The sequence below is a fragment of the Botrytis fragariae genome (genome assembly GCF_013461495.1).
Source record: "Botrytis fragariae strain BVB16 chromosome Unknown tig00000037, whole genome shotgun sequence".
In the NCBI taxonomy this organism is placed as follows: domain Eukaryota; kingdom Fungi; phylum Ascomycota; class Leotiomycetes; order Helotiales; family Sclerotiniaceae; genus Botrytis; species Botrytis fragariae.
The window spans coordinates 787,527-796,758 of record NW_023500990.1 but is presented as its reverse complement, the minus strand read 5'-3'; the positions used below and the strand labels follow the sequence as shown (position 1 = coordinate 796,758).

At 30.9% G+C, this 9,232-nt stretch overlaps 1 protein-coding gene across 1 annotated transcript; it reads left to right on the top strand.

The window, feature by feature from the left end:
- Window positions 1–2,193: 2,193 nt before the first annotated feature.
- Bfra_011574 (putative mannan endo beta-mannosidase protein) lies at window positions 2,194–3,766 on the top strand (the record flags this gene model as incomplete). The annotated part of the gene is made up of 4 exons (XM_037341901.1): window positions 2,194–2,597; window positions 2,656–2,914; window positions 2,969–3,063; window positions 3,109–3,766. 4 exons carry the CDS (start codon window positions 2,194–2,196, stop codon window positions 3,764–3,766), a joined length of 1,416 nt encoding a protein of 471 aa, XP_037194758.1.
- Between the last annotated feature and the right edge of the window lie 5,466 nt (window positions 3,767–9,232).

The following is a 9,232-nucleotide window of genomic DNA, read 5'->3' as shown; positions in this document are numbered from 1 at the left end:
CAATATTTCAATCTTTTAAATTTCAATCAAAAGAATTATAAAAAATCTAAAACTTCTAAAACTAATTAATATCTATATAAAGATTATTTATATAAAATTTTATCAAAATATATTCAATTTTGATGAAGATATTAATATATCAAAATGACTAATTTTGATGTAAAAGGGTGGCCCAAAAGTAGGGCACTGAACTTATATCACATGAGGAAAACCTATAAGAGAGCTTTCAAGTGAAATCACAAGCTATACTACTATACTATACAATACAGAATGTATCATATAAACAAGAATATGCCCTGACTGCAATCTATATATCAATAAATCATAATTTTTATTCGAATTCAATAAAAGATTCAAAATAGAAGTATAACAGAAAGATTAGTAATCCTTAATAAATTCTGATCAAAAGATTTGAAAGATCTTTTCTATTATTTTATTAAAATCTAATAGGAAATCAATTTAGAAGGAAAAAAAGAGAAAGAGAGAAGAGGGGTTTGAAAAGCAAGTAAAACCTAGAAGCTTTCTATTTAATAGATATTTATTACTTTAAACCGAAACTTTCAATTAACCTTCCAGAATTTAAGAAATTCACTAAAAACTTATTAATTAGAATAAGCTTCATAAATATGAAGACTTAAATTAATCATATTAATACTTTAAAAACGATTTATTCAATATATAATGAAGGTATTATAGAATTTATAACAATTACAAAAGGATCACTTCGTCAACCACGGATTCTGCCACCACAGGGGTTCTGAGATTCCTCAACTCTACTTTTAATAAATTTAAAGAAAAATACGATTTTTATATAAAATACCAATCAGATATTACTAATCAGATATTGTCAAGCTTCTGTTTATATAATATCTAGGGAGTAGATATCATATAAACATTGTCGAGAAGTATATTAGTATTAGTGCGCTTGTATACAGACTTGTCGAAACTTCGAAAGTTGCGTTGGGAACGCAAGGCTAGTTCTGCACCCACTACTTGTGAAACTCTGGGTCCCCCCATTGACCCTGGAATATCGGACAATGTCTCACTTCAAAATGCGCGCTGTATCGAGGATTCACCAAGACTAATCATTTGAATCAAGGGGTGGCTCTCAAATTGTAGTAAATCCTTTCTTGTGTAAAGTAAAACAAGATTGTGCATAGAGTTTAATTTAAAATTTAGACTTAACGAACTTGACCTTTTTGACTTGTGGGGAATAATATCTCGGCAAGACTAGAAGCTCTTTGAACGAAACGATTCTTTAATTTATATTAGACGAAAACAAAGAGTGAATATATCCAACGTTTTTATAATATAAGATAAGGTTCATCTTGAGAAACAAGAATAACTCGATGGTCAATGTGGGGAAAGATCATGTGTGTTCTCAAAGTAGTTGTTAACAGCTGATAAATGTAGTGTCGGCAAATTTCTTAGGTATTGTTCTCCGGCGAATTGTTTCCCGGAGCAAGTGGGGCTATTTAATCTAGTCGCTTCTAGAAGCTTGTCCTGCCCACGGGTACTACATAGTATTTATTCTATTTGCTAGGATCTCGGAGTACAAAAATTATCTCTCCATCGCAGGGACGATCATCCGAACCTAGGATGGGATCCAAAACATTTACGATTAGCACTTTACTGTTACATCCCGATCCAAATAGGCTATTGGACTGCAGCTTGCAAGGTCTATGATCATCTGCTGTATTGTTTACTACCCCGCATTTCCACTTCGGCTCCTTTGGTTGGATCTCCTCTTCCCTTGAAACAAACTTAATCTCTACAAGCTCTTATATCTTGGTCATTTGCGTCCATTTTATCCTCCAATGGTATCATCCTCCGGTAAAGCGTGTTAGGACCAGAAATTCCCATATCATAGGCTTCCTATTCCGTTATTACTGGCCATTGCTTACTCTGAAAGATCCACGCCTTATAATTTGCCTAAAACTCAGGGCCGCCTGCCGTATTACTATTTCTAGAACTGGAGAACTATATATTAATTGAAATATAGGGGTTCTCATTAGCAGGTTGAATTGTATCAGATATACGAAGTTATGTCTGTTTGTATTTCGTAATTCCTATTGCTCTTCTACGCGCCTCTAAGAGCCATATTTAAAGAGGCAGGTTCCAGTGCTGTCCTTCATAAATGCGAAGAGCAGCAAGGTGTTCGAAGAGCTTTCAGAACCTATTCATTCATTCGTCATGCGTCCCTTTTCCCTTCTTGCGTTAGCATCACTAGCCTCAGCAGCCGCTGTTGTGGATGTCACAAACGGTGCGAAAGTCGAAGCTGAGACTGGTATCCTCAATGGAGTTACGGTTGGGAATAATCCAGGAGGCTTCTCCGGTTCTGGATTTGTCCAGGGTTTCGATGCTGCATCAGATAGCGTGACGATTACCTTTCAGAGTGCCAAGCAGGCTTTGTACGATGTGATCATTCAGTATGCTTCTACCTCTGGCGAAAAGCAGACTACGATGTCACTCAATGATTCGGGAGGGTCTGGGATCGTACTTGGAGCAACATCTGAAGAAAGTCCATGGGCCAATGCAACGGCTGGCCAAGTACTTTTGAAGGCTGGCACCAACACGATCACATTCACCAGCAACTGGTTGGTCTTTCTCGCGTTGTGTAAATAAGGTTTTGGTGTCGTTAAGCTAACTTTTTAGGGGGTGGTACTTTATCGACGCCGTGTACGTTTCTCCTTCGGCTCCACCTGCGAAGCACCAAGTCACAAGCAAGTTGGCCACATCAAACCCTCTCCCTATCACCCAAACTTTATTCAACAAACTTCTTTCCAATTATGGGAACGGTTCGATCTTTTCTGGCCAATCAGAGGCAGCCGGAATCGCATGGTTAGAAGAGAATGTTGGAAAGACACCGGCGATTATTGGTCTGGATTTCATGGATTATAGTCCAAGTCGTGTGGTATGTTTCATTTCCAGTAAACTTTCTGGGAAAGCCACTGATATGTGTACCTAGGAGCATGGCACTACCAGCAACGAGGTTGAAGATGGGATTGCATTCTCCGACAGAAATGGAATTGTCGCATTTCAATGGCATTGGAATGCCCCCTCGTAAGTCTCCCGTTAGCCCAATCATAAACTCCCTAACGTCACTAGACATCTCATAGACAGCCCGGCCGAGCCATGGTATTCAGGCTTCTACACCGCTGCCACAACGTTCAATCTGACAACCGTTCTTGCGAATCCCTCGAGTGCAGATTACGCACTCCTGATCAGGGACTTGGACACTATCGCTGCCTTACTCCTCCGCCTCCAAGCAGCTAACGTTCCCGTTCTCTGGCGGCCTCTTCACGAAGCCGAGGGTGGCTGGTTCTGGTGGGGCGCCCAGGGGCCCGAAGCCTGTGTGGCTCTCTACCGGCTCATGTTTGACCGGTTCACCAACCACCACCAGCTGCGCAACCTGATCTGGGTCTGGAATTCTGTAGCTACAGCTTGGTACCCCGGCGATGACATGGTTGATATTCTCGGCTACGACTCGTATCCACCTGCTGGCGACCACGGCGCCGTAAGCGCTCCATACCAGTCATTGATCACTTTGGGCAAGGATAGAAAGATGGTTTCGCTTCCTGAAGTCGGCAATATCCCCGATCCTGATCAACTCAAGCTATATCAAGCTGACTGGAGCTATTTCGTGACATGGAATGGGGCGTACATTGATACGGACGAATTTAACAGTCTCGACTTTAAGAAGAAAGTCTTTAACAACCCTTCAGTTATCAACCTTTCAGATCTAGGTAACTGGAAGTCAAATTAGAATACTATTTAGGCCAATATGTGTGCGTGGCATAATGTAGGTGGTCATTATTCAGCTATCGTTTGTGGAGAGTTGAGAGGATCTTATGTACCGTTAGTAGCGCGAGGGGCGGGCATTGTAAGTATCGGAGGATTTGAAAAGAAAGGGTTATTTGAACTAGCGTGTAATGAATATGTAGATAGCTAGTATTAAGAGCATTCATGATTAGTGCTAATTCATACATTCGCCTTAAATTATCAAATTTAACCAAGTTCTAATTAAATTCAGAAAAGATTTTTAAACTCATTTCTCTATACATCATACAACAGTACTGAGCCCAGGGAGCTCTAATATATAATAAAACAATTAATTCAAATAATAATTAATTTATAATCCAGTTTATAAGAAAAATAAAATAGTATTCTTGTTTTAAAACTCCTATTCAATCTTTTATAATATTTATAAATATAATTTAATGTATATTAAGAGGATTGAAATTAATATATATATATATAATTTATTAGAATATTAATTTATTAGATATATTGAAACAAAATTTAATCATACAAGTAAAAGCAAGTTTATTAGAGAATTTAAAAAATTAAATAAATATAATAGTTTTACTTATCGGCGTCTGTATACTAGAAGGTGAATAGTTGTTTTTCAAAATATAAAGTATAAGAAAGAAGACTCTATTATAATATGAAATATTACGTCTATTGATCTACTAAGTACTAATAGTAGCTTATAAATAATTGTCAAATACAGAATTTTTATATTTTAGAAAGAATAATAAATAGTGTTTATACTTTAAAAAAACTAGTTGATTTATTCCTATTGTATATTTTTTATAGAATATAGAATATAAATATAACTTTAAATCTATATATTATATAAGTACTAGTCGATATAAAAAAAGATTCAAGTACTTAGATTTTAGTTTAGTACTAGGCCACTTATATCCGCCCCCCCGCTTATTTTATAGTGTTATACATTATATTACCCTTTTTCAATATTAAATATTAAATTAATCAAGAATTATAAAATTATCAAAGTTGAATAAATGAATAATATATTTTTATATTATTGATATATATAAAAATAATTCTATTATTAACTTTTAATCTATTAATATTTAATATACTAGCTATTCGCTATAATATAAGCCTCAATTTTAGAAGGTATATTAGCTTCCAAATTATTAAATAATTCTTTATTCAATATATTCCAAACTATTTATAAACAATTCTTTAGTCTTTAATAAATATATTCTGATTCACTTTTATTAATAGCAATATTAGGAAACATCTTATATATTCTTATCTTTAGAGCCTATTATATATACTCTATAGAATTAAAATCAAGGAAATAAAAAGGCTAATCCTTTAATAAAGGAATCTCCTTTTCTTGAAATTAATCTTATATTTTATAAACATAATAAATAAAAGTATTATTCTATATAAATTTATACCCTAAATCAAGCTTTTCGAAAATAGAATTTACTTTAGTTTCAAAAACCTTAAGATAAGAATTAATATTATACTTATATTTTGTACTCTCAAAATCCCTATCTATTATATATAGATTACTTTTTTTAATATCTCAAAAGCTTTTTTAGTATATAATCTTTATATTTTTATTTATATTATATATTTCGATTATTTCTGAATCCTATTTCTGAAAATTAGTATAAAAATACCATTCTAATCTTTTTTCTTTTTCTTATTCTATAAAGCATTTATCTGATTATATAATTAAGCCCTATTCTTCAATTATTAATCTCCTATAAGCTAAATACTATTTAAGCTGCTTAGTAATATATACTAGTGTAAGCTTTAATCTCTTTTTATATCTTTAATTAGCTATATTATATTTGATCAAAATCCTTTTAATAGTTCTAATATTATAATTAAGTTCAATCTTTTGAATGATTTATTTATATATAGTTTTTGAAAACAATTATATATATTGTAGTAGTATTCGTTTGTTTTGTTTAGTATATAATTTAAATCGATTAGTGTGTAATAGGTATATATTATTATTATATATTAGATTTTGTAAGAGAATATATTATATAGTTTTGTAAAAAAGTTTGAAGCTTTCTATAATTCGATAAGAATTAAGGTCTTCCTTTATTTTGCTAACTATTTTGCTATATATATATGGAGTAAAATGCTTATAAGGATTATTTTGTATATCTTTAACATATTATATATTATAAATTGAAAGTATAATTAAAATAATAAAATGTAATTATAAGAGTATAACGCGTGAAAAAACGTGTTTTATAGAGTTTCGACTAATAGAAGTGCATGGTGACTATACTTAGATTTTAAAGAAAATTGAAATGATTATGATAATTAAAAAGAAAGAAGAAATTTTATGAATTTATAGTCTAAAGAGTCTTCTTCCCCGACGACTAGTTCTTTTATAATATAATCTTCTTTTTAATATTATTTTCTCATCTGAATAATTTTTCTATAAATTAAAATTCTTAATTTGATTTTAAGATAATATTTCAATTTTAATTTACAGTAAAAACCCCGAATATCATTATTTCATGTATTAATACCTCAAATGTCAGATTTATTATTAAAATGATCTCAACTAGTATTTTATAATACTTATTAATCTTTCAATCTAATATAAAACCTTTCAGGAATTGATGAAATAAAAGAAAAAAAGATATAATTATTGATTGGAGCTTAAGGAATTCAATAAAGTAATTTATTTTGAATTATTTTAAAAATTAAAATTAAAATTCAATTTGATAGTTTTCTAGTCAGTTTTGTTATAGTGATTAAGCTTTAATACTAACTCCCTTATTATTAAAATACTATTATATTAGATTTTAATTTTAATTTCAAAGATAATTCCGAAAAAATTATATAATTAATTTTCTTGAATTTTAATTAATAATTATGTCTTTTCTTTTTCTATTTTATTAATTCCTAAAAAGTTGTGTACTAGATTTGAAATTTGTTAATCTATAAATTTTATAGTAGTATAATGAAATAATGATATTTAGTTCTATTATATACCAATTAAGGTATTAATATATGAAATAATGATATTCGGGGTTCTTACTATTTAATTTATAATTTTTATAATAAGTATAATATATTCTAAAATAATTATAATCACTATTAAATAGAATAATAGAAATAAAGTAATATAATTAGGTAATAAAAGATAGGCTATAGTAATTATATATAATAATATGAAGAATAAAATTATGTCTTTGTTTCTTATGATTTAAAGATAAATCTTTTTTTTTAATTAATATATTAAAACTAATGTTTCTATAGATTAAATTATTAAATCTTTTTTTAATAAACAGATAAATATAAAAGAAGATTAATATAATTAAAATACTTTAATAAACATATAAGGAATTAAATTAAGGGTAAATATAAAATACTAATACTAAATAAACATAAAAGCTATAAATTAATCTTATTCTAGAATTATTACAAAAAGAATAATACTAAATATATATATTTATTATTATATTTGAGTTATTTAATTTAGTCTTTTGATATTAAATGTTTTAATATTTTAAAATAGGGATATAATATTCAAATTAAGGGATTTATAAAAGTATGTATATAAACGTAGGTAAATAACTTCAACTTAATAACTACTATATCAAGCTTTAAGCAAATACGAAAGAGACTAGCTCTTTTAGTAGTGTCTATATAAGGCCTACAACTTTCTATGTAGCTAGCTCTTTAGACAGAAGATAATATAGACATTTATATTGTTTTAATTAAAAATAATATAATATATATATCTTTTTAGTAGCATTCAATTCAGTATTAGCATATTATATAATCAGATCACATGATTGTCGCCTATAAGCTTACGAAAGCGACCATTAATCCGAAAACGACCATTAAGCCGAAAACGGCCATAAATCCGAAAACGGATATAAAAAATAAAGAATATGAAAAAGGGCTTTATTTCGAAAGAATGGACGGATTAGGAAGAGATTTACAAGAGATTTATGAAAGCGGAAATACTGAATTAGAAGGAAAAAGCATAAAAAGAGGCTTTTTTCCCTTGAATGTAGAATAAGAGAGATCACAATAAAATACAGATTCTTTAATATCACGTGTCACACTGCTTATATAATCCATTTTAGTCGTTAACCAGAGCCAGCTTCCATTACATACTATTAGCCTATGACCTACGATAGGTTATGAGCCCGGGAACTCATATATACGACTAAAAAGAAGCATATGCACGTCGAAATACGCGTCGAAAAAGCAAGAAAAGAGTGAAAAAGCCGAAAGACAATCGACTTCGCACCTAAAAGCGAAGAATACGAAGAAATTCACTCAATCAAGACGCCTCATACGTCATACAAGCGATCCTACACGCTAGTACGAATTTACATCGACCTCAAATCCTCATTCAAGTCCTAAGAATATATATATACACCCATATATATATATAATACCCTTGTCATACTACTAGGTAGTATAAAAAGGAGTACACACGTCACCGGACGTATATATCATCAATATCATACGTCACCGGGTGCAAATAAGCCCTCTCAACATACGTCACCGGACGCATATAATATCAACACTACACATCACCGGGTGTATAGTAGTCCCCTCACTACACGTCACCGGGAGAAGTAGAGTTGAATATCACACCTCACCGGAGGCATAAAGCTAGTCGTCGCTTATATACGAACCCTTGTCGACCCTTATATACGTCTGCGAACCATATATACACTGTCGACCCTATAATATATATGGAATTAGTCGAAGACTTCCCCGATTGGACAATAAAAGGGTATAAAAGAACGTTAAATAATAGGGAATACGACATAATTCAATACGAAAAAAGAAGAGAAAGATATATAAACAATTTATATCACTTTATCGTATATTCAATAAAGGTCAAATACCACCCAATAGCTCAAGGAACCGAAAGCCAAGCCCAATTGGATTCACTAGGCATATCAGATTCTAATTATAGTTTAACTATATATTATAATATTGATTCAGAAGCTATTAGTAGGAATTCCAATCTTACTTCCGAAGAAGCCTGGAATCCGACCTATATTCAAAGCGCTATTATAGAGAAAGGACTAAATACGAATCCGAATCTAATTCAAATCGAAGATCAAAATATCGATTTAATATTCAGATTAGCGAGAAGAGAGGCCAATCGACTAAGATCATATCAAATCCCTGTATACGAAAGTATATCGCATATTACGATATAAATCATATATCATATGAATCTTATAGGCCAGGATATACCTACAAGAACCGTCAAAAGATTCAAAAAGAGATTAAATAATAGGGAATACGAAGCGATTCAATACGAAAGCAAGGAAGAAACCTATAATAATAATAATCTTATTATTAAAATAGAATTTCGAATAATAGTTAAATACTATCCAAAAGCACAAGGAAACGAAACTCAAGCCGAATTAGATCAATTAGACATCGAAGATTCAATATATAA